This window comes from Salmo salar, chromosome ssa20 (assembly GCF_905237065.1).
Source record: "Salmo salar chromosome ssa20, Ssal_v3.1, whole genome shotgun sequence".
NCBI lineage: Eukaryota > Metazoa > Chordata > Actinopteri > Salmoniformes > Salmonidae > Salmo > Salmo salar.
This window is the reverse complement of record NC_059461.1, coordinates 30,577,798-30,603,873: the sequence shown is the minus strand read 5'-3', so window position 1 is coordinate 30,603,873 and position 26,076 is coordinate 30,577,798. Positions and strand designations below refer to the sequence as shown.

Here is a 26,076-nt window from a genome sequence, read left to right as displayed (position 1 = left end):
CACTACTGATCTGCGCTTGCAGGTGTTCGGTGCATTTATTATGGCAAATAACGTTTTTTAGTGGCTGAGAACGTTTGTTACATTTGTCTGCTAACAAAGTTGTACAATTCAATGGCTGTCATTTCCATAACCCTACTAAAACCCACAGAGAACATGCATAGGCACAGTTGACAAGGAAAAACTCCCTAGGTCAGAATAAACCTTTAGAAGAACCAGACTCTGAGGGGGAGACAGTTGTTTGTTGTTGACATCTGTCTGCTGTTTGTTTTTGATAAAAGGATGTGTATTTGTTAATGACAGATGAGCCTATACACAGTCTCTCTATTTTCCCCCTTCGATATTCTACATGAAACAACTCTAAATACATCAGTCAGGACTGGAGTTCACCTTCAAGTAGATCCAGAAAGTTGTAGAAAATGCCTCACACACACACACACAAGCACGAGAGAGCTTTCTCTTTCTAGAAGCTGCCAGCTCGTTCTGTGTGTTCCTACAGCTGTCAGTGGCTGCCAGACCCCCCCACTCCACCCAACCCGCCCCACACTTCACTAGAGCTGTAGAGGCATTTGCTGGTGAGTTCTCAGCTGTCATCGAACCTATTCCTTAAATAGACCATATCAGGAACAGACCATGTTTCAAGGGGGTTACCTATGTCATTATGTACAAATAGAGAACAAAAAGAGGAACTACTATGCAGTTATTCTAAAGATTCTCCATTGGAATGTTGTCATAAAAGCAATGAGGCATTGTAACAAACCCAAACCAATGCTAAATGTGGGAATTCAGTGTAGAGTTTTCCCAGCAAGTGTCTGTTCTGTTGAGAGTAGACCCCCATCCCGTATTTAAAATATATCCACCCTGGTTCTGGCCCACCTCATTGAGATTCAGTATAAATTGAAATTGTGACGGAGGGGGAGTTGCATTACTACAAAAAAAGTTGACAGCGCAACAATCAGGCAGTGAAGCTCAACACTAGACAACCCAAGCAAGAGAAGAGAAGAGAAGAGAAGAGAAGAGAAGAGAAGAGAAGAGAAGAGAAGAGAAGAGAAGAGAGGAGACGACAATCACACAATCCTAAAGGTACCGTATGGCTATAAGGGACACATGCCTTGAGTGTACAAGGTCTTGAGTGACATGCTTTCCTGCCAGGGGCTCTCAGGCCAGGGGAGAGGGGCATGGTGAGTGTCTATCAGGAGGGTGGAGTGGCAGGGAGCTGTCTGTCCATTCGGATGGTCGTATCAGTGGTAAGGCCCCCACTGGGGTGCAGAATGATGCCCAAATAAGGCATGAGGGGAGGCCATTTCAAGTTAGAGATCACATGTGCTGGGCCATTTGCTAAAGGGACTTGGGTCAGAAGGAGACATTATAGTGAAAATGGTAAGTAGAGTAACAGTTTTTCATAGAATGTTATATTTTCTGTCATTTGTTTGTCATTTGTAGGAAATGTGGTACATCGTTCATGCTGACTTAAAGTTTGAGTCATGCTGTGAATATATTTATTTTGCTGAATTCACAATGAATGGAAACCTTGTCATAATGATCATGTTTTAGCTGGCATTTTTCTTGACTTGTTTCCTTTAAGTGGTTGTAAAGTTAAACAATCTACCAGGAACAGGGTTATATTTGGTAACATTATTATTCTTCCAGATTTAGAATGGGTTGCAATTTGTTCTAAAGTTCATTAATGTGTTATTAAGTATATATAGCCACTGTACATGCTCAATGTATAGTGTTAGAAGAGTAATGGAATATTCCAGAAACATGTGCTGTTTACTTTGTAAGTACCAGTGAAACCGAAACCTGAAGTAAACAAATCCAACTGAATTCTAACCAAGATATTTAGGATTTTGAGCTACAACTTCTCCTCTCCTCACCAGATGGGTGAGATGGCAGATCCAATCCAGTTTAAAGATGAGGGGAACAAGCATTTCCAAGCTGGTGAGGTGGACAAGGCCATTGAGTGTTACACTAAAGCCATCAAGTTGTGCACGGACAAAAAGGTTCTCGCCGTTGTCTACAGGAACAGATCAGCCTGTTTTCTGAAAAAGGTAAACACCTCACCTAAACCACAGGCCTTCATCAAGCAAAAACGGAATAGTTTTATAATTATTCATAATTATCCCTGGGTGTGATTTTCTGATCCGCTGATGTTTTTGAACGCTCTTTGTTTCCTTCTCAGGAAAGCTACACCAATGCAGCCTCCGATGCCTCCAAAGGTACGGTACTGTCTACCAAATGTTTAGTACATAAACAAGAATCAAAACACAGCCAGTCATGATTGTTGCTCACTCACTGTCACATAACATGACAAATAATGTATTATACTCATGCCACAGTGATATTTTCACTTCAACCCAGACACTTGTATACTTCTCTGCTCTCCGACAGCCATTGACGTGGATGCAGCAGACGTCAAAGCCCTGTTCCGGCGCTGCCAGGCTCTGGAGAAGCTGGGCAAGCTGGACATGGCCTTTAAAGACGTACAGAGGTGTTCCACCATTGAGCCCAAGAACAAGACCTTCCTGGAGACCCTCAGGAGGCTGGGGGCTGAGATCCAAGCCAAGGTCTGCTACCCTCTGGGACTGTTTAGACACAATCCATTGGTTTACTTACAGATGACTATGTGATTATAATATTTTATTGACTTATGAACTAGACATAAAAAACACATCTGATACTTCTCTCTCGCTCTCTGTCTACAGCTGAAGACAAGCTTTTCCACAGACTCACGGGTTCAGAACATGTTTGACATTCTGCTTGATGAGGAGATGGACAAGGACAAGAAGGAAATGGTTTGTATGACACCATAGTAGAGATCAGTTCCATTTTACATTTCCATTTTAGTCATTTAGCAGACGCTCTTATCCAGAGCGACTTACAGTAGTGAATGCATACATTTCATAAATTTTTTCTCTGTTTGATTCAACTGTAATTGTCATGTCCTGACCCTTGGAAGAGGTCATTTTCCATAGTAGAGTGGTAAGGGCGTGACAGGTGGTTGTTTTGGGTGGTTTTGGGTTTTCTGTTTATATGTGGGCTTTTTCTAGATTTCTATTTCTATGTTTTGTTTTCTATGATTTGGCCGGGTATGGTTTCCAATCAGAGGCAGGTGTCTATCGTTGTCTCTGATTGGAAGCCATACTTAGGCAGCCTGTTTTTCCTTTGGGTTTTGTGGGTAGTTGTTTTCCGTTTTGTTCATGTACCTGACGGAACTGTTGGCTGTCGTTTTGTTATTTTTTGTTTAAGTGTCGTCATTAAAAGAAATATGAGCACTTTACATGCTGCGCCTTGGTCTACTCATTTCGACCCATGTGACAGTAATAAGCATGATACTGTGGTCTTTAATATTTTTAAAGTCTGATATCAAATGCAATGTGTGTAACTTTAATGGCAATATGAATAATATTTTCTTCCCATGTAGGCTGCTAACAACCTGGTGGTTCTGGCCAGAGAAGAAGCTGGCGCAGAGAGAATCTTCCAGAACAATGGAGTGCCTCTGCTACTGGATTTGCTTGAGACCGGAAAAGTAGAGATGGTCCTGGCCGCTATCCGCACCTTCGCTGGAATGTGCACTGGACACAAAGCTCGGGTGAGGGGCAGGGAACACAGAGAGGTGCATAAGAGGTTCTGTGAGAAGGGGATAAATGGGGAGCCAAACCTCAAGTACTTCTGATCCTCACAACTCCTGGTCCTTCTAGCCAGATACGGATCATTTTCAAAGTTTCTATTGTAATGTCTAGCAATAGTTCACTTTTGGACACTCAGTTGACCTGTATGTTTGTCTCTGAACAGGCCATGGCCATTATCCATCTGGTGGGCATAGACAAGTTGTGCAGCATCATGGCCGTCGACAACGAGGACATCGCCTTGGCAACCTGTGACCTGTTCCAGTGCATCAACGACTCCCTCACTGGAGGAGACCGGAGGATTTATGGGAAGGAGGAAGCTCTGGTTTTGGGTGAGACATCCACTCACATTCCTGATTTCCTAAGCTGTTTCAGTCAAAAGCCCTAAATGTATATACATTTATGTAGTTCTTTTTACCAAACTTGAATTGCCTCTGAATAGCATCAATCAGCTATATAAACAGATTTTGAAGGTCTCGTCATTCTAATCTTGTTTGTGTTTTATAAAACGGCGTCTGACACTTTCTCTGTTCCTCTGCAGATGCAAGCAAGGACTTGAAGAGCATCCTGATGGCCCTGCTGGAGATGGTTGCCAGTAAGAAGGTTTCAGGACATGGCAGAGACCAGGCTCTGAACCTGTTGACCAGAAACGTGCCTCGCAAGGACAAGAAAGACCCTGACCACTCCAAGAGCCTCTTTACTATCGACCACGGTGAGTGTGTTACTGTAGCTTTGACCATGATCTGTGACACTAAGTAGGCCTATGATATTGTTCTTCACTGTTTATGTCAGTTGTGGGTTTATGTCTTGTTCTTGAGAAACATTATTTTATGGTTTGTATTGAAAAATTAAATATGGAGTACTGAGAGTATCAACCTAATGTAGGAAAGTTGCCATTCATCTTGCTTTGTGACGACCCCCCCCAGGTCTGAAGAAGATCCTGAAGGTGTGTGGCCAGATACCTGACCTCCCAGACCAGCTGCCCATGACAGAGAACACTCAGCTCATTGCCAGCGTGCTCCTCGACAAGCTCTGGGACGACCTGCGCTGCGATCCCGAGAGAGACAACTATAGGGAAGTCTGTGACGAGTACATCAAGTGAGTTACACATTAGTAACATAACAGCAACATACGAGTACCATATCTAATGACAATAACATCATACAGACATTAAGAGATATGTGATGCACGCATACATCATGAGTAATGTTACAACAGGGGAAGTATCTAACAGCACTATAGATTTGACGGTGGGGATAAGTACTAAATTAACTGACTAACATTTATCCCTGACCTCCTCCCTCATCTAATCCTTAACCCCGCTCCACCTGACCATGTCCTGTTCCACAGAGGCAAGTTTGACCCCAACGACATGGACAGGAACATCCACGCCATCAATGCTCTGTCAGGCCTGCTGCAGGGCCCCTTCGAGGTGGGCAACCAGCTGGTGGGTCGCCAGGGCATCATGGAGATGATGGTGGCGCTGTGCGGCTCCGAGCGTGAGGTGGACCAGATGGTCGCCGTGGAAGCACTGATCCACTCCTCGACCAAGATGAGCCGCGCCTCCTTCATCATCACCAACGGTGTGTCGCTGCTCAAAGACATCTACAAGAAGACGAAGAACGATAAGATCAAAATCCGTGCACTGGTGGTGAGCGAGCTTTAGATTTCCATACTATGGAAAGATGGAATAGAATGGACATTTTTATTTTTTAGGGGTTCATTGATAGTTCATGTTTGAAAGCATTATATGGACTCTTCAGATGTATCTAACCTTACAAGTTCATGAACTCAATATTGTGTGTGTGTGGGTCCCTTTCCCCAGGGTCTGTGTAAGCTGGGCTCAGCAGGTGGAGATGACTATAGTATGAGGCAGTTTGCTGAAGGCTCCACTGAGAAACTGGCCAAGCAGTGTAGGAAGTAAGTGGTTTTGTGGCTCTGATTATGTACAGTGGCAAGAAAAAGTAAATTAACCCTTTGGAATTACCTGGATTTCTGCATAAATTGGTCATAAAATGGCATCTAAGTCACAACAATAGACAAACACAGTGCTTAAACTAATAACATACAAACAATGATGTCTTTTTTTAACACTGTAAACATTCAGTGTAGGGTGGAAAAAGTTTCTGAACCCTTGGATTTAATAATTGGTTGACCCTCCTTTGGCAGCAATAACCTCAACCAAACGTTTTCTGTATTTGCGGATCAGACCTGCACAACGATCAGGAGGAATTTTGGACCATTCCTCTTTACAATACTGTTTCAGTTCAGCAATATTCTTGGGATGTCTGCTGTGAACCGCTGTCTTGAGGTCATGCCACAGCATCTCAATCGGGTTGAGTTCAGGACTGACTGGGCCACTCCAGACAGCGACTTTTCTTCTGTTGAAGCCATTCTGTTGTTGATTTACTTCTGTGTTTTAGGTTGTTGTCTTGTTGCATCACTCAACTTCTGTTGAGCTTCAATTGGCAGACAGATAGCATAACATTCTCCTGCAAAATGTCTTGATAAACCTGGGAATTCATTTTTCCGTCATTGATAGCAAGCTGTCCAGGCCCTGAGACAGCAAAGCAGCCCCAAACTATGATGCTCCCTCCACCATACTTTACAGTTGGGATGAGGTTTTGATGTTGGTGTGCTGTGCCTTTTTTTGTCCACACATAATGTTGTGTGTTCCTTCCAAACAACTGAACTTTAGTTTAATCTGTCGACAGAATATTTTTGGAACATCCAGGTGCACTTTTGCGAACTTCAGAAGTGCAGCAATGTTTTTTTGGACAGCAGTGGCTTCTTCCATGGTGTCTTCCCATGAACACCGTTCTTGTTTAGTGTTTTACGTATCGTAGACTTACCAGAGATGTTAGCATATTCCAGAGACTTCTGTAAATCTTTAACTGACACTCTAGGATTCTTCTTAACCTTGCAGTCATCTTTGCAGGTCGGCCACTCCTAGGGAGAGTAGCAACAGTGCTGAATTTTTTCAATTTATAGACAATTTATAGACAATTTTTATAGACAATTTGACTGATGAACATCAAGGCTTTTAGAGATACTTTTGTAACCCTTTCCAGCTTTATGCAAGTCAACAATCCTTAATCTTAAATCTTCTGTGATCTCTTTTGTTCGAGGCATGGTTCACATCAGGCAATGCTTCTTGTGAATAGCAAACTAAAATGTTGTGAGTGTTTTTTATAGGGCAGGGTAGCTCTAAACATCGCCAATCTCGTCTCATTGATTGGACTCCAGGTTAGCTGACTCCTGACTCCAATTAGCTTTTGGAGAAGTCATTAGCCTAGGGGTTCACATACTTTTTCCAACCTACACTGTGAATGTTTAAAGTATGTATTCAATATAGACAAAAAATACAATAACTTGTGTGTTATTAGTTTAAGCAGACTGTATTCATCTATTGTTGTGATTTAGATGAAGATCAGATCAAATTTTATGACCAATTTATGCAGAAATCCAGGTAATTTCAAAGGGTTCACATACTTTTTCTTGCCACTGTAGCTGTTGTGTAACTTTTTGGTGTTAATGCTCATTGAAGCATTAATAGATAGACAGTCCATCACAGGCTCTTTTTCAAAAGTATTATAGACTAACAATATCAGGAGTAATAGATTGTGTACAGAGCTGTACCCTTATGTTCATTGTATTCCCTCAGAGTGATTTTGAAATAGTTTCCCATGATCATAATCTCAAGATGGAGGACCATTACCTGTTAGCCCTGTTAACACTCTTCCTGTGTGTGTCAGGTGGTTGTGTAACTCTGCCATGGACACGAGGACCAGGAAGTGGGCTATAGAAGGTTTGGCCTACTTAACCCAAGACGCTGATGTAAAGGATGACTTTGTTGAGGACGATCCTGCCATGAAAGCCATGTTTGACCTGGCCAAGGTAGGTACTGTATTATTGAAGACAGAGGATAGACACCACTCATAGCACATAACATGAGCATAGTGGCATGAAATATGCGACCTGGAGGAGAGTATTAAACTTCACTATTCCCTGTTTCCCTGTGACACAGTCTAAAGATAAGACCATCCTGTATGCTGTGGCCTGTACCCTGGTCAACTGCACCAACAGCTATGAGAAGAAAGACATCATGCCTGAGCTGGTTCAGCTGGCCAAGTTCTCCAAGCAGCACGTCCCTGAGCAGCACCCCAAGGTAAGATAAGAGAAAGACACAGGCCTCCCTCTGTCTGTCCGGCGGGCAGAACTGTACAACAAGTCATCCTTATGTCAGGACTGAACAGAACTAGTCACTCTAGTTCTGTCATTAAGCACTGTGAACTAAACTAGTATAAATTATATATAAATGTGACTATGCTGCTCTCCACTGTAAGCAAAGTGATATTTTTTATTGTGAGGCCCTAGGTACTGTGTATTATCTGAGGGAGGTACTGACAATACACACACTTCTCTGCCCTTAGGACAAGAAAGATTTCATCCAGAAGAGAGTGAAGAGGATGCTAAAGGGAGGGGTCATCTCAGCTCTCACTGTCATGGTGAAAGCTGACAACCTTCTCCTGACTGACCAGACTAAAGAGATGCTGGCAAGGTGAGCAACCTGGAACTGTACTAGGCTCGAGCATTTAGCTATGTCACAGACATTCTTATAAACTGAGTATACCAAACATTAGGAACAACTTCCTAATATTGAGTTGCACTTCCTTTTGCCCTCAGAATAGCCTCAAAGCGTTTCACAGGGATGCTGGCCCATGTTGACTCCAATGCTTCCCACAGTTGTGTCAAGTTGGATGGATGTCCTTTGGGTGGTGGACCATTCTTAATACACACAGGAAACTGTTGAGCGTGAAAAACCCAGCAGCGTTGCAGTTCTTGACACAAACTGTTCAAGGCACTTAAATCTTTTGTCTTGCCTATTCTCCCTCTGAATGGTACACATACACTATCCATGTCTCAATTGTCTCAAGGCTTAAAAAATCCTTCTTTAACCCGTCTCCTCTCCTTCATCTACACTGATTGAAGTGGATTTAACAAGTGACATCAATAAGGGATCATAGCTTTCACCTGGATTCACCTGGTCAGTCTATGTCATGGAAAGAGCAGGTATTCTTTATGTTGTGTATACTCAGTGTATATGCATATGTACTGATGTATGTATGCGTGTAACTGATAGATGCTACTGAATGTGAATGGAATATATGAGATTGGAAATGTAATAATTCAATGTATTTGTATATAGGCCTAGAGTAATGGGTGTCTCTGTTTCTCTGTGTTGTGTCAGCAGGACCTTTTTTGGTTATATTGTTCTTATTTTAAATGTGTGTAGTTCTGTCCTTGAGCTGTTCTTGTCTATTAATGTTCTGTATTATGTCATGTTTTGTGTGGACCCCAGGAAGAGTAGCCACTGCTTCAGCAACAGCTAATGGGGATCCTAATAAAATACTAATAGTTATCCAATCAGTACATGCAATTAGCAATACTGCAGAACAAATGAGATTCAAATAATTGTTATTTGCTTTGATATGCAGGGTGTTCCTTGCCTTGGCAGATGATCCCAAAGACCGTGGCACTATTTGCGCCCATGGAGGGGGCAAGGTGAGTGACAGACATAACAAGATTTTCCATTCTAGTATAATAAACAGTCTAAATTTACATTTGATTTATTACCTTTATTTAACCAGTAGTTTTCTGACTCTATAGAGAAAACGTTATCTTTTCAAAACAACTGAGGTGTCATAGTTAAAACTAAACTGTGGTTCGAGCATGGATCAGTCGTAGTCGCATGTAGGCTAGAGCAGGGGTAGGCAGTCCTGGAGTGCTGCAGGCACGTCATGTTTTTAATTTAACCAAGCTGGAAGACCAGGTGTGTTGAATAAATTAGCTCAGTTGGTCTGGCATGGTGAATAGATCGGACAATATCCTGCAATACCTGCATCACTCAGGAACAGGGTTGCCTACCCCTGGGCTAGAGTATGTTATAATGTCACAGTAAAAGTTGAAGGTGTGTGTGTCTGAACCTCTGATCTCTTGCTGTGTGATCCCCAGGCTCTGATCCCATTGGCTCTGGAGGGATCAGCTATAGGGAAAATAAGGGCCGCACACGCCCTGGCCAAGATTGCTGCTGTCTCCAACCCAGAGATTGCTTTCCCCGGAGAGAGGGTAAGAACCTGTCTGACCACTTCATGTCACATGGGAGAAAGGGTGTGGGCTGGTTTGGGGAAGGGAATTGACTCATACGTATTTTAGTTGTCTTGCATTCAGTAAAACACATACTTTTTCAACTCAACTTTATTCTTCTTTCTCTGTCCTTCATATCCTTTTTTACTATGTCCCTCTCTTTTGGCTTCCTCTCTTTTACCCTCCCTCCCTCACCATGCCTTGTCATCTCTCTCTGACAGATCTATGAGGTGGTGCGTCCTCTGGTCAGCCTGTTGCACCCCGAGAGAGATGGGGTGCAGAACTACGAGGCACTTCTGAGTCTCACCAATTTGGCTGGTCTCAACGACAAACTGAGGTGAGGCCTGTTAGTTTACCAACCACAGCACAGTATATATAACCCAACAAAACACCAGACTATTTCAGATTAATTACACAATTCAACAATACATTTAAGGTAATAGAGAGGTGTGTGGGTGTGTGTTTCTTCATATGCCACTAAACAGGAAACAGCCATGGGCTAAGATATGCTCTGGGGACTTTCCAGAGTTAATTTTGTTTGTTTTTCACTGTTGCTGCCAGACCGTTTCGAGTGGAGATGAGATGGTTGCCTGATTCATTAACTCTTTCTTCCCATCCTCCGTGGCACAGAGTGAAGATCCTGAAAGAGAAGGCTCTCCCGGAGATTGAGCAGTACATGTTTGAGGACCATGACCATATCAGACAGGCAGCCACAGAGTGTATGTGCAACCTGGTGACGTGCAAAGAGGTAAGAGGGCACCCATCACTCTTAAGAACATTGTCATCACATACTGTGTGCGTGTGTGACAAACTTGTCACCCAGTGTAACATCATCGTTGTGTGTGTATTCCAGGTGCAGGATCGGTACCTGGAGGATGGGAATGATAGGCTGAAGCTGCTGGTGCTGATGTGTGTTGAGGACAATGAAAAGCTCCAGAGAGCTGCAGCTGGAGGCCTGGCCATGCTTACTGCTGCCCAGAAGAAGCTGTGCACCAAGATGACCCTGGTGGTACGTCTTGTCTGGTTGCATTCACACTACACTCACCTTGGGGTGACCCAAGGGCAGTTCCTTTGCAAAGATCCTAACTGAATTGAACTGCCCAGCTGTCCAAATCAATCACAACAATGAATCATCACAACACTGATTATAGTTATATATATTACCTGATTAATATGTATTATCACAAGACTGAATATAGTTATTTTTTACTTAATCAAAACCAGTGGAGGCTGCTGAGGGGAGGACGGCTCATAATAATGGCTGGAACGGAGCAAATGGAATGGCATCATACATGGAAACTATGTATTTGATACCGTTCCATTCATTCCGCTCCTCCCCAATTAAGGTGCCACCAACCTCCTGTGATCAATACAGTATGTATCATCACAACACTGAATATAGTTATATATTACCTCATCAGTATGTATCATCACAACACTGAATATACACTCAATGGACAGTTGATTAGATAGACCATCTAGTACCAGGTCGGACCCCCTTTGCCTCCAGAACAGCATGAATTCTTCATTGCTCAATTGGTATCAAGGGACTTAATGTGTGCCAGGACAACATTCCCCACACCATTACACCCCCGCCACAAGCCTGTACTGTTGACACCAGGCAGGCTGGGTCCATGGACTCATGCTGCTTATGCCAAATCCTGACTCTGCCATCAGCATGACGCAACAGGAACTGGTATTCGTTGGACAAGGCAATGTTTTTCCACTCCTCAGTTGTCCAGTGTTGGGAATCTGCCTTCCACCGGAGCCATTTGAAAAAAAAATTAGCTGATAGGAGTGGAACCTGGTGTGGTCATCTGCTGCAATAGCCCGTCCCTGATAAGGATCGATGAGTTGTGTGTTCTGAGATGTCCACCACTGTGCTGAGCCGTTAATTGTCTGTTTGTGGCAAGTGTATGATTCTTGCCATTCTTTTTCGACCTCATCAATGAGCCGTTTTAGCCCACAGGACTGCCGCTGACTGCATGTTTTTAGTTTGTTGTACCATTCTCTGTAAACCTTAGGCACTGTCGTGCGTGAAAATCCCAGGAAGGGGGGCCATTTCTGAGATACTGGCTCCGGCGCGCCTGGCACCGACGATCATACCACGCTCAGTCGCTTAGGTCACTTGTTTTGCACATTCTAACGTTCAATCGAACAGTAACAATGCCTCGATGCTTGCCTACCTGCTTTATATAGGTTTCCACGGCCACGTGACTCACTGTCTGTAGGAGCAATCCATTTTTGTGAATGGTCTGGTGTATTTAATAAACTGGCCACTAAGTACTTAATCAAATCAAAATAAAATGTTATTCGTCACATGCTTCCTAAACAACAGATATGTACTAACAGTGAAATGCTTACAGGCCCTTCCCAACAATGCAGAGAGAAAGAAAATAAATAAGTTATAGAAAAGTAAAACACGTAATAAAAGATAAACAATGAGTAATGATGACTTGGCCATATACCAAGGTACCAGCACTGAGTTGATGTTGAGGGGTACAATGTAATTGAGGTAGATATGTACATAAACTCAGCAAAAAAAGAAATGTCCTCTTACTGTCAACTGAGTTTATTTTCAGCAAACTTAACATGTGTAAATATTTGTATGAGCATAACAAGACTCAGCAACTGAGACATAAACTGAACAAGTTCCACAGACATCTAACTAACAGAAATTGAATAATGTGTCCCTGAACAAAGGGGGGGTTCAAAATCAAAAGTAACAGTTAGTATCTGGTGTGGCCACCAGCTGCATTAAGTACTGCAGTGCATCTCCTCCTCATGGACTGCACCAGATTTGCCAGTTCTTGCTGTGAGATGTTACCCCACTCTTCCACCAAGGCAACTACAAGTTCCCGGACATTTCTGGGGGGAATGGAGCTCTGGTGGACCATTCTTGATACACACGGAAACTGCTGAGCGTGAACAATCCAGCAGCATTGCAGTTCTTGACACAAAGTTATGCGCCTGGGACCTACTACCATACCCTGTTCAAAGGCACTAAAATATTTTGTCTTGCCAATTCACCCTATTTTTTTATATGTTTTTTATTTCACCTTTATTTAATCAGGAAGGCCAGTTGAGAACAAGTTCTCATTTACAACTGTGACCTGGCCTAGATAAAGCAAAGCAGTGCGACATAAACAACAACAAAGTTACACATGGAATAAACAAGCGTTCAGTCAATAACACAATAGAAAATAAAGGTCTTTAATACAGTGTGTGCAAATGACGTGAGGAGGTAAGGCAATAAATAGGCCATAGTAGAGAAGTAATTATAATTTAGCAAATTAACACTGGAGCGATAGATGTGCAGATGATGATGTGCGAGTACAAATACTGGTGTGCAAAAGAGCAGAAAAGCAAATAAAAACAATATGGGGATGAGGTAGGTAGATTGGACGAGCTATTTACAGATGGGCTATGTACAGCAGCAGCGATCGGTTAGCTGCTCAGATAGCTGATGTTTAAAGTTAGTGAGGGAAATATAAGTCTCTAGCTTCAGCGATTTTTGCAATTCATTACAGTTATTGGCAGCATAGAACTGGAAGGAAAGGTCGGCCAAAGGAGGTGTTGGCTTTGGGGATGACCAGTGAGATATACCTGCTGGAGCGCGTGCTACGGGTGGGTGTTGTTATCGTGACCAGTGAGCTGAGATAAGGCAGAGCTTTACCTGGCAAAGACTTATAGATGACCTGGAGTCAGTGGGTCTGGCGACGAATATGAAGCGAGGGCCAGCCAACGAGAGCATACAGGTCGCAGTGGTTGGTGGTATATGGGGCTTTGGTGACAAAACAGATGGCACTGTGATAGACTGCATCCAGTTTGCTGAGTAGAGTGTTGGAGGCTATTTTGTAAATGACATCGCTGAAGTCAAGGATTGGTAGGATAGTCAGTTTTACTAGGGTATGTTTGGCGGCTTGAGTGAAGGAGACTTTGTTGCGAAATAGAAAGCCGATTTAATTTTGGATTGGAGATGTTTAATATGAGTCTTGAAGGAGAGTTTACAGTCTAGCCTGACACCTAGGTATTTGTAGTTGTCCACATATTCTAAGTCAGAACTGTCCAGAGTAGTGATGCTAGTCGGGCGGGCGGGTGCGGGAAGCGAATGGTTGAAAAGCATGCATTTAGATTTACTGGCGTTTAAGAGCAGTTGGAGGCCACGGAAGGAGTGTTGTATGGCATTGAAGCTCATTTGGAGGTTTGTTAACACAGTGTCCAAAGAAGGGCCAGAAGTATACAGAATGGTGTCGTCTGCGTAGAGGTGGATCAGGGAATCGCCCGCAGCAAGAGCGACATCGTTGATATATACAGAGAAAAGAGTCGGCCCGAGAATTGAACCCTGTGGTACCCCCATAGAGACTGCCAGAGGTCCGGACAACAGGCCCTCTAATTTGACACACTGAACTCTGTCTGAGAAGTAGTTGGTGAACCAGGCGAGGCAGTCATTTGAGAAACAAAGGCTGTTGAGTCTGCTGATAAGAATACGGTGAATGACAGAGTCGAAAGCCTTGGCCAGGTTTATGAAGACGGCTGCACAGTACAATCTTTTATCGACGGCGGTTATGATATATATCGTTTAGGACCTTGAGCGTGGCTGAGGTGCACCCGAGACCAGCTCAGAAACCGGATTGCACAGCGGAGATGGTACGGTGGGATTCGAAATGGTCAGTGATCTGTTTATTAACTTGGCTTTCGAAGACTTTAGAAAGGCAGGGCAGGATGGATATACAGTGGGGGGAAAAAGTATTTAGTCAGCCACCAATTGTGCAAGTTCTCCCACTTTAAAAGATGAGAGAGGCCTGTAATTTTCATCATAGGTACACTTCAACGATGACAGACAAAATGAGAAAATAAATCCAGAAAATCACATTGTAGGATTTTTTATGAATTTATTTGCAAATTATGGTGGAAAATAAGTATTTGGTCAATAACAAAAGTCTATCTCAATACTTTGTTATATACCCTTTGTTGGCAATGACACAGGTCAAACGTTTTCTGTAAGTCTTCACAAGGTTTTCACACACTGTTGCTGGTATTTTGGCCCATTCCGCCATGCAGATCTCCTCTAGAGCAGTGATGTTTTGGGGCTGTCGCTGGACAACACTGACTTTCAACTCCCTCCAAAGATTTTCTATGGGGTTGAGATCTGGAGACTGGCTAGGCCACTCCAGGACCTTGAAATGCTTCTTGCGAAGCCACTCCTTTGTTGCCCGGGCGGTGTGTTTGGGATCATTGTCATGCTGAAAGACCCAGCCATGTTTCATCTTCAATGCCCTTGCTGATGGAAGGAGGTTTTCACTCAAAATCTCACGATACATGGCCCCACTCATTCTTTCCTTTACACGGATCAGTCGTCCTGGTCCCTTTGCAGAAAAACAGCCACAAAGCATGATGTTTCCACCCCCATGCTTCACAGTAGGTATGGTGTTCTTTGGATGCAACTCAGCATTCTTTGTCCTCCAAACACGACGAGTTGAGTTTTTACCAAAAAGTTCTATTTTGGTTTCATCTGACCATATGACATTCTCCCAATCCTCTTCTGGATCATCCAAATGCTCTCTAGCAAACTTCAGACGGGCCTGGACATGTACTGGCTTAAGCAGGGGGACACGTCTGGCACTGCAGGATTTGAGTCCCTGGCGGCGTAGTGTGTTACTGATGGTAGGCTTTGTTACTTTGGTCCCAGCTCTCTGCAGGTCATTCACTAGGTCCCCCCGTGTGGTTCTGGGATTTTTGCTCACCGTTCTTGTGATAATTTTGACCCCTCGGGGTGAGATCTTTCGTGGAGCCCCAGATCGAGGGAGATTATCAGTGGTCTTGTATGTCTTCCATTTCCTAATAATTGCTCCCACAGTTGATTTCTTCAAACCAAGCTGCTTACCTATTGCAGATGCAGTCTTCCCAGCCTGGTGCAGGTCTACAATTTTGTTTCTGGTGTCCTTTGACAGCTCTTTGGTCTTGGCCATAGTGGAGTTTGGAGTGTGACTGTTTGAGGTTGTGGACAGGTGTCTTTTATACTGATAACAAGTTCAAACAGGTGCCATTAATACAGGTAACGAGTAGAGGACAGAGGAGCCTCTTAAAGAAGAAGTTACAGGTCTGTGAGACCCAGAAATCTTGCTTGTTTGTAGGTGACCAAATACTTATTTTCCACCATAATTTGCAAATAAATTAATAAAAAATCCTACAATGTGATTTTCTGGATTTTTTTCTAATTTTGTCTGTCATAGCTGACGTGTACCTATGATGAAAATTACAGGCCTCTCTCATCTTTTTAAGTGGGAGAACTTGCACAATTGGTGGCTGACTAAATACTTTTTTCCCCCACTGTAGGTCTATAACAGTTTGGGTCTAGAGAGTCACCTCCTTTGAAGAGGGGGATGACCGCGGCAGCTTTCCAATCTTTAGTTATCTCGGATGATACGAAAGAGAGGTTGAACAGACTGGTACTAGGGGTTGCAACAATGGCGGCGGATAATTTTAGAAAGAGAGGGTTCAGATTGTCTAGCCCAGCTGATTTGTACCGGTCCAGGTTTTGCAGCTCTTTCAGAACATCTGCTATCTGGATTTGGATGAAGGAGAAGCTGGGGAGGCTTGGGTAAGTATCTGCGGGGGGTGCGGAGCTGTTGGCCAGGGTTGGGGTAGCCAGGAGGAAAGCATGGCCAGCCGTAGAGAAATGCTTATTGACATTCTCGATTATTGTGGATTTATCAGTGGTGACAGTGTTACCTAGCCTCAGTGCAATGGGCAGCTGGGAGGAGGTGCTCTTGTTCTCCATGGACTTTACAGTGTCCCAAAACGTTTTGGAGTTAGAGCTACAGGATGCAAATTTCTGTTTGAAAAAGCTTTGCTTTCCTGACTGACTGCGTGTATTGGTTCCTGACTTCCCTGAAAAGTTGCATATCACGGGGACTATTCAATGCTATTGCAGTCTGCCACAGGATGTTTTTGTGCTGGTCGAGGGCAGTCAGGTCTGGAGTGAACCAAGGGCTATATCTGTTATTAGTTTTACATTTTTTGAAAGGGGCATGCTTATTTAAGATGGTGAGGAAACTACTTTTAAAGAACGACCAGGCATCCTCTACTGACGGGATGAGGTCAATATCCTTCCAGGATACACGGGCCAGGTCGATTAGGAAGGCCTGCTCGCAGAAGTGTTTTAGGAAGCGTTTGACAGTGATGAGGGGTGGTCGTTTGACCGCGGACCCATAGCGGATGCAGGCAATGAGGCAGTGATTGCTGAGATCCTGATTGAAAACAGCAGAGGTGTATTTGGAGGGCAAGTTGGTCAGGATAATATCTATGAGGGTGGCCATGTTTACGGATTTAGGGTTGTACCTGGTGGGTTACTTGATAATTTCTGTGAGATTGAGAGAATCTAGCTTCACCTCTGAATGGCACAAATACACAATCCGTGTCTCAATTGTCTCAAGGTTTAAAAATAATTTTTTAACCTGTCTCCTCCCCTTCATCTACAGTAATTTAAGTGGATTTAACAAGTGACCTCAATAAGGGATCATAGCGTTCACCTGCATTCACCTAGTCAGTCTCTGTTCTTAATGTTTTATACACTCAGTGTATATTACTTAATCAATATGTATCATCATTGAGGCCTCATCCACTTCATTAGTTGTCAGATGTAAAGCGCATGTAATCATTAGACTGAGTGACCAATATTTTCTCGGTTCTCTCCACAGACGTTGCAGTGGATGGAGATCCTTCAGAGGCTGATTCTCCATGATCAGCCCCAGATCCAGCACAGAGGCCTTGTGATCGTGTACAACATGCTGAACTCGGACGACAATGAGCTGGCCAAGAAGCTGATGGAGAGCGAGATCCTGGAGATCCTGACAGTGATTGGCAAAGCAATGGACAACCCGAAGAGGCAGATTGTGATCGATGTGGCACGCACCTGCCTGGTCAAGGCCATGGACCTCGGCCTCATCAAGCCCTTCACAACCCCATCATAAAGCAGTGTATCTCAACTTCTCAACCAAGGTTTGGGAACCAGGGAAGGGCATGCAAACGTGTTTCTCCTCCTTCATGGACTACTTAAATCTAAACTAGAACATGAGAACTGGTTAAATCTGCTGCTGGAAAGGTCAGTAACATCCTAAGTACTGGTGCTGGTCCACGGAAGGGTTGAGAGGGAGGCAGGGAGATGAGATTGTTCCACATAACGGTTAGCCTGGTCTGAGATCTGCATTTAGCCAACCCCTCTGACTATCATTGATTTGTTGGACATACCCAAACATAGTCCAAGGAATTGGCTAAAGCACACAGATGTGGTCGCAGATTGTCTGAGGTGGGTGGGGGGAGGGCGCAACAGAGATAAAGCAGGGTCTGAAATAAAGAACTGAATCTGAATAAGGACTAATGCCTTTATGATAATTAGATCTGTACGTTTGTATTCTGTTTATTTGTTTGGAGATTGTTTTAAACCAATATAAGCTTTTACAGCTGGATGATGTTTGATGCTGTTTTAGCACATTTCCGTTTAGTTATTTATATTTTACTCAATGATAAATAAATTGACTTTTGGAAAATAAATGTTGTAATATAGTTTAACACTTTTTATATGTTATTATAATAGTAATTGTCGACAGTCACATGGGGTTTATAGCACCTAGATCATTGGTCTGGCTTCAGCAGATACCCCTCAAAGAACGTTGGTCTGTGTGATTTAGTCAATGAGATTTGGTTCACAGATCGTCTCTCAGCTTTGCGACATATGTTATCTATTTGTTCACAATGGGTGCGTTCAGTTTGCCTCAGCGTTCGCTACGTTGCGTGACGATTTGTACTGAACGACACGTTTCTCCAAAACGGTGCGCGCCGTTCTTCAGCCTTTGAGGTATGTTTTCTCCCATTTGTTGAGTGTGGCGAGTTGTGGCCTGATAAATACGGGTGTGACCAATACCAAAACTCATGCAGCACAGTACATCCAATGAGCACACTATCTGGCAGTGGTGGAAAACGTACCCAATTGTTATACTTGAGTAAAAGTAAAGAAGTTCTTTGTTTCTGGCCATTTTGACCCTGTAATCGAACCCACAAATGCTGATGCTCCAGATACTCAACTGGTCTAAAGAAGGCCAGTTTTATTCCTTCTTTAAAATCAGGACAATAGTTTTCAGCTGTGCTAACATAATTGCAAAAGGGTTTTCTAACGATCAATTAGCCTTTTAAAATAATAAACTTGGATTAGCTAACATAACATGCCATTGGAACACAGGAGTGATGGTTGCTGATAATGGGTCTCTGTACACCTATGTAGATATTCCATAAAAAATATGCCGTTTCCAGCTACAATAGTCATTTACAACATTAACAATGTCTAAATTGTATTTCTGATCAATTTGAAGTTATTTTAAATGGACAAAAAAAATCGCTTTTCTTTCAAAAATAAGGATATTTCTAAGTGACCCCAAACTTTTGAACGGTAGTGTACATAGAAAATGACTCAAGTAAAAGTCAGTCACCCAGTAGAATACTTCATGAATAAGTCTTAAAGTATTTGGTTTTAAATATACTTATATCAAAAGTATATGTAATTGCTAAAACATACTTAAGTATAAAATGTAAAAGTATAAATCATGTAAAATTCCTTATATTAAGCAAACCAGACGACACAATAAAAACGGATAGCCAGGGGCACACTCCAACACTCAGACATTTACAAAAGAAGCATTTGTGTTTTGTGAGTATGCCAGATCAGAGGCAGTAGGGATGACCAGGGATGTTATCTTGATTAGTGTGTGAATTGGACCATTTTCCTGTCCTGCTAAGCATTCAAAATGTAACCAATAGTTTTGGGTGTTAGGGAAAATGTATGGTGTAAAAAGTAAATTTTTTAAGGAATGTAGTAAAAATAATACGAAATAGTAAAGTTCAGATACCCCAAAAATTAAGCAGTAGGCCTACTTTAAAGTATTTGTACTTAGGTACTTTACATCACTGCTTTGTGGTAACTGCCCTCTGAGCCACCATAATCACGTTTTTCAACTGGTGGTAGTTCCAATAGAAACTCTCGTTTTCCGTTTCTACATTGTAGCTATGAATTCACCCAATATAAATTGGCTTTAGTGGACGTTTTTACATTTTTTATTATATATTTTTTATTTTAATTTTTGACTTTTTTTAGTTGTTGTATTTTTATTTTTTACACAACACTCATGTCGGGAAAAGGATAAGGCGAAACTAACCTACGCCTGTTCTGATAAAAACCTTAGGGCACTTAGCCTAGGGGGATGCCTTGCTTGACTACACCCTCCTTCCTTGGTCCTGCCCTGCCCCGCACCTTCCACCAATCCATTTGTTTCTATGGACAGAAAAGAGCAGAGTCTCTGGGCTCTCCGATCAAGTCCATTGTTAGCACTCACCGGCAACTGAAAAAGTAACGTTAGCCTACTCCAGCGCTTCAAAAGTTGTAGCTGTTTCTCGCAAAGATTTACAACGTCCAGGAACCGAAATTACACACAGGTATGTCAATAAAAAAGCGTTATATTTAAATACATCGGACTAAATGTCATTTGTGCATGCAAACTCGTCGCCTTTCGTCGTTTAAAAAAAAAGAGCAAAGTTTATATTCGTCAGTTAAAATAATGTTTTAAGATTTCTTATTGGAAATGTACTTAACTTTAGGACAGCTAACGTTAACGTTATCCAGTCAAGACAAGGGGTTCACGTTTTCTTGCGCCACTACCACAGACACACAGTTGGCTACCGGACATTTAAATACAGAAAGAAAACTAATTCAACGCGCATTACCTAGCTAGCTAGTAATTAACTATATATTACAATATTCTAGAAGTGTTAAATAGCTAGCGTTAGCGCGTCAATTTGCAAAGAAGAACTTGGTTAACGTCGTTAGCTATGTTGGCTAATGTCGTTACGCGTTAGCTGTGAATGCTAACTTAGTTCCTCTACCACCACGGTCTCTCCTATAATGGACAACACTTTCTCATCCAGCTGGTTCACATGACTAGTCGATACATTTCCTTGGTTATCCGTTTTTAATATAGCTAGTCGGATGGCTATAATGTGTGAAAATACCGTTTTGTTTAAAGGGTTCGCGAGCCAACAAAAAATAAATATTCTCGAGAACAAGCACATTTAATAAAATGGAACACTTTATTATAGTGTGCCAAATCCTATCATCCCTGTCACATAGGTGTATTGATTCTGTCAGGGGCGAGATTTTCGGCATAGCACCTGTTTGAATGTTAAATGACGAGACAGAGGCATTGATGCGAGTAACCAGTATTGTTCAGTATATTGCAATACCTCCGGGTATCTCAAGCACACCGGTAAAAACACTGGAGTTGCAGTAATTAACATTTACCAACAGATGGCATCACTGTGCCATCTTACACCCATAACAGCACCGGTCCCTGGTATGCTGATAGCACGATTGCGGATGATTTGTTTTCAAAATAAGAGTTGCCCTGCAAAGACATGCTAAATTTATATTGATTTTCTTTAGCAGTGCAAGTCAACTGTTTTTCACAGCATTGGTCCCACATTTGAGAAAAATAATTGTGTATATGTATGTATGTATCAGCATTTTATTTTTGAAAGTTTACACAAGTACTTGGATTCAGGGGGGAGGAGAAAGTGGCAAAGAGCTTCCTAGGGTTAGAGGCAGATGCTTGGAAGTTAGTGGTAGAAAGTGGCTTTAGCAGCAGAAACAGAGGAGGAAAATGTGGAGAGGGGGGAGTGAAAAGATGCCAGGTCCGCAGGGAGGCTAGTTTTCCTCCATTTCCGCTCGGCTGCCCGGAGCCCTGTTCTGTGAGCTCATAATGAGTCGTCAAGCCACGGAGCAGGAGGGGAGGACCGAGCCGGTCGGGAGGATAGGGGACATAGAGAGTCAAAGGATGCAGAAAGGGAGGAGAGGAGGGTTGAGGAGGCAGAATCAGGAGATTGGTTGGAGAAGGATTGAGCAGAGGGAAGAGATGATAAGATGGAAGAGGAGAGGGTAGCAGGAGAGAGAGAGAGAGAGAGAGAGAGAGCGACGGTTGCGACGGCGCAATACCATCTGAGTAGGGGAAAGAGTGAGTAGTGTTGGAGGAGAGCGAGAGGGAAAAGGATACAAGGTTGTGATCGGAGACTTGGAGGGGAGTTGCAGTGAGATTAGTAGAACAGCATCTAGTAAAGATGAGGTCAAGCGTATTGCCTGCCTTGTGAGTAGGGGGAGAGGGTGAGGTCAAAAGAGGAGTGGAAAGGAGGCAGAGAGGAATGAGTCAAAGGTAGACGAAGTCACCCAGAATTGTGAGGGGTGAGCCATCCTCAGGAAAGGAACTTATCAAGGCGTCAAGCTCATTGATGAACTCTCCAAGGGAACCTGGAGGGTGATAAATGGTAAGGATGTTAAGTTTGAATGGGCTAGTGATTGTGACAGCATGGAATTCAAAGGAGGCGATAGACAGATGGGTCAGGGGAGAAAGAGAGAATGTCCACTTGGGAGAGATAAGGATTCCAGTGCCACCACCCCGCTGGCCAGATGCTCTCGGGGTGTGCGAGAACACGTGGTCAGACAAGGAGAGAGCAGTAGGAGTAGCAGTGTTTTCTGTGGTAATCCATGTTTCCGTTTGCGCCAAGAAGTCGAGGGACTGGAGGGTAGCATAGGTTGATATGAACTCTGCCTTGTTGGCCGCAGACCGGCAGTTCCAGAGGCTGCCGGAGACCTGGAACTCCACGTGGGTCGTGTGCGCTGGGACCACCAGGTTAGTGGCAGCGGCCACGCGATGTGAAGTGTTTGTATGGCCTGTGCAGAGAGGAGAGAACAGGGATAGACCGACACATAGTTGATAGGCTACGGTAATGCAAAGGAGATTGGCATGAAAAATTAACTAAACAACTGGGGAAGCGAGAGAGCAGGGCCTCCCTCACTAACAATTCACTAAAACACTAAAATATAACTTTTCTAGCTACCACTAGAAATTAAAATCTATGTAAACTACAGTGGTTCAATGTTTCCAGGAATAGGCTCAAACGTAGTTTATTCCGCTAGCTGACTTGGTACAGTATTCTTCTGTGAAAACCCACCTAGTGCACCGTGTCCTATGACGCCGTAGCTAACTAGCATGCTAGCATCCTATAACACACGGTTAGCACCAATACTTGGTAACAACAAGCTACCAATGGATCATTCGTGTCCGTGTCTAGTTCATAACGCAGAAGCAATTAAACGTTGGCTAGCTAACACAAAGTCAGTCCTGCTAGTTACAAGTGGACTACACATCTCGAATGTTCAGAAAGTTAAGCTTACGTTGCAAAAATCTTATTGACTAAAAATGATACAGCTAGCTGGTATGGTTAGCTAGCTAGCAGTGGGCGCGTTGTAGACTATGTTAGAAAATGAAGCTGGCTAGCTAACCTCGATAGTTACTCTGTACTACGCCTTTATCTTGATACAAAGACAACTATGTAGCTAGCTAACATTACACTAGTTAAGTTGTAATGTATATAGTTTCTACAGTACTGCTAATTGGTAAAGTTGGCTTGCTAGCAGTGGCTGTGGTGTTATGGTGTTGACGCTGTTTCGGAAAACGGCGCGAACGAACGAATACAGCTGGCTAGCTAACCTTGTTAGTTCCTCAGAGCTACACCTTTATCCTTGATACAAAGACAGCAGATACAACTATGTATCTAGCTAACAATACACTAATCAAATCGTTCCAATGTAATGAAATGTAATATTACCCGCGGAGCGAGGTGCAGCACGACCACTCACTCCAGCATCCGGCTTTCAGCATTCAGGGCTCGACCTACCCAGTTTATAATGAAAGCTATTGTGTAGAATATATTTAAAGAAATACACTTAACATTTTATTGGAATTACTCCATGGAGTCTGCAAAACTTAAATGGGTCTCGTGCTGGGCAATGGGTTTAATACAGAGTACTAGTGACTCCTTACTGCACTGTATATGGGATACTTAGTGGCTTGTCGAGAACTTTTCTACCTGTCTCAGCTAAAGTGGGGTGGGAAATACTATGGTCTCTACTAACCAAATGTGATGTTTTGGAGGTTGACTGTAGTGCATACCATGCAGCACTTGTTTAGCACCCCCTCCATAGCCCCCAATGCAAGACACTGTAATAGACTGTACATAGGATACATATATTGGCAAATACAGTACTGGCATATACAGTAGCTGTTCCTGCTTAAGTGGGGTGGGAAATAGTCAGTATGGTCCCTACTAGAGGTCGACCGATTATGATTTTTGACGCCGATACCGATTATTGGAGGATAAAAAAAAAAATGCAGATTAATCGGCCAATTTTATTTATCTTTGTAATAATGACAATTACAACAATACTGAATGAACACTTATTTTAACTTAATACATAAAATCATTTTAGTCTCAAATAAGTAATGAAACATGTTCAATTTAGTTTAAATGAAAAAAACTGTGTTGGAGAAGAAAGTAAAAGTGCAATACAGTTAATGTTGGAAGTTTACATACATTTAAACTCAGTTTTTTGCAATTCCTGACATTTAATCCTAGTAAAAATTGCCCTTTCTTAGGTCAGTTAAGATCACCACTTTATTTTAAGAATGTGAAATGTCAGAATAATAGTAGAGAATGTTTTATTTCAGCTTTAATTTCTTTCATCACATTCCCAGTGGGTCAGAAGTTTACATACACTCAATTAGTATTTGGTAGCATTGCCTTTAAAATGTTTAACTTGGGTCAAATGTTTCTGAAAGCCTTCCACAAGCTTCCCACAATAAGTTGGGTGAATTTTGGCCCATTCCTCCTGACAGAGCTGGTGTAACTGAGTCAGGTTTGTAGGCCTTCTTGCTCGCACATGCTTTTTCAGTTCTACTCACCAATTTCCTATGGGATTGAGGTCAGGGCTTTGATGGCCACTCCTTGACCTTGACTTTGTTGTCCTTTAGCCATTTTGCCACAACCATTTGGGAGACCCATTTGCGACCAAGCTTTAAAACCTCTTGAGCGTCTCGTCCCGTATGCGGGATCAAAATCCAGCGAAAACTCCTAGCGACATTAGCATAACAAAATGTAATACTTTTTTTTTTTTCAAATATAGGACTGTCTCATATCGTTTTATAGATACACCTCTCCTGAATCGACCCACGTCGTCCGATTTCAAAAAGGTTTTACAGGAAAAGCAAAACATTTAGATTATGTTAGATGAGTCCATCGTAAAAGTAGCAACATAGCCATTTTCCGACCAACCACATGCATCACAAATAACCAAAAAACAGCTAAATGCAGCACTAACCTTTTACAAACTTCATCAGATGACACACCTAGGACATCATGTTACACAATGCATGCATTCTTTTGTTCAATAAAGTTCATATTTGTATATGAAAACAGCATTTTACATCGGCGTCTGACGTTGACTGACTATTTTCCCTCAAATGCATCCCGGGAAACAGTGCTACAATTTACTGAATTACTATTCGAAAACATTTTAAAAATGTAATATTGTCATTCTAAGATTTATAGATGAATATCTCTTGAAAGCACCTGTCATACCAGATTTAAAAATAACTTTACTGGGTAATCACACTTTGCGATAAAAGGGGATGCGATACTCAGAAAATGAGCTAGTAAACCTAGCTCGGCGCCATCTTGGAACAATCGCATATCACATCTAATCTTGTATAATATTGTCAATAATCGCTTACCTTTAGTTGTCTTCATCAGAAAGCACTTCCAGGAATCCCAGGTCCACAACAGATGTATTTTCGGTCGAAAAAGTCCATCCTTTATGTTCCATTAGCTTGCTGTTGTTAGCGCGTCTGAAGGCTGTATCCAAATGCTCCGTCGGGCGCGGGACAGCGCGGGACAGCCGTTTCGAAAAAAACAACAACATTTTCCCCCCATTTAGGTTCGTTCAAACATGTCAAACGTTGTATAACATAAATCTTCAGGGCCTGTTTCAACAAGAGAGCCAATAAGATTCGAGGGGGACGATTGTATTGTGTTTCAAAACGTTTCGAAAGGAGGGGGTAGACAGGGGCGCCGGCGTCATAATGGTGATGGCCCTCCCCCTGTGACCAATTTCCACAGCTCAAAACACTTTGTAAAGACTGGGGACATCTAGTGGAAGCAATAGAAAGTGCTCAATGAACGATAGCTCACGGTGTGAATAATAGGCAACGATGTGAAGTTGAGTCCACAATTCAGAATTCCACTTCCTGTTTCAATCGGTCTCGGGGTTTTGACTGCCATATGAGTTCTGTTATACTCACAGACACCAATCAAACCGTTTTAGAAACTTTAGGCTGTTTTCTATCCACAGGTATTAATTATATGC

At 42.7% G+C, this 26,076-nt stretch overlaps 2 protein-coding genes across 10 annotated transcripts in view; both read left to right on the top strand.

Annotated features, from left to right (window-relative positions):
- The first annotated feature begins 856 nt into the window (after positions 1-856).
- Positions 857-18,329, top strand: LOC106580409 (protein unc-45 homolog B). Of its 2 annotated transcripts, none has more exons than XM_014161433.2 (20): positions 857-1,080; positions 1,878-2,048; positions 2,180-2,216; positions 2,389-2,564; positions 2,703-2,792; positions 3,422-3,589; positions 3,793-3,958; positions 4,168-4,338; positions 4,553-4,724; positions 4,977-5,277; positions 5,452-5,546; positions 7,382-7,523; positions 7,654-7,794; positions 8,060-8,187; positions 9,125-9,191; positions 9,642-9,755; positions 9,995-10,110; positions 10,404-10,521; positions 10,627-10,782; positions 17,477-18,329. In XM_014161433.2, exons 2-20 carry the CDS (start codon positions 1,878-1,880, stop codon positions 17,747-17,749), a joined length of 2,802 nt encoding a protein of 933 aa, XP_014016908.1. In that variant the 5' UTR covers positions 857-1,080; the 3' UTR covers positions 17,750-18,329. The 2 variants fall into 2 exon arrangements, with proteins under 2 accessions (XP_014016908.1, XP_014016907.1); XM_014161432.2 differs by lacking the exon at positions 857-1,080 and adding an exon at positions 1,234-1,377.
- Positions 18,330-19,907: 1,578 nt separating this feature from the next.
- The window catches only part of LOC106580408 (uncharacterized), a 32,309-nt gene continuing 26,140 nt past the window's right edge, over positions 19,908-26,076 (top strand). For 2 of the 8 annotated variants that reach the window (XM_045703201.1, XM_045703202.1), the window contains exon 1: positions 19,919-20,261. The gene's annotated coding sequence lies outside the window, so the exon portion shown is untranslated. Of the gene's footprint in view, positions 20,262-26,076 lie in introns of all 8 variants that reach the window. The other 6 variants (XR_006760901.1, XM_014161430.2, XM_045703200.1 and 3 more) reach the window with 6 other exon arrangements.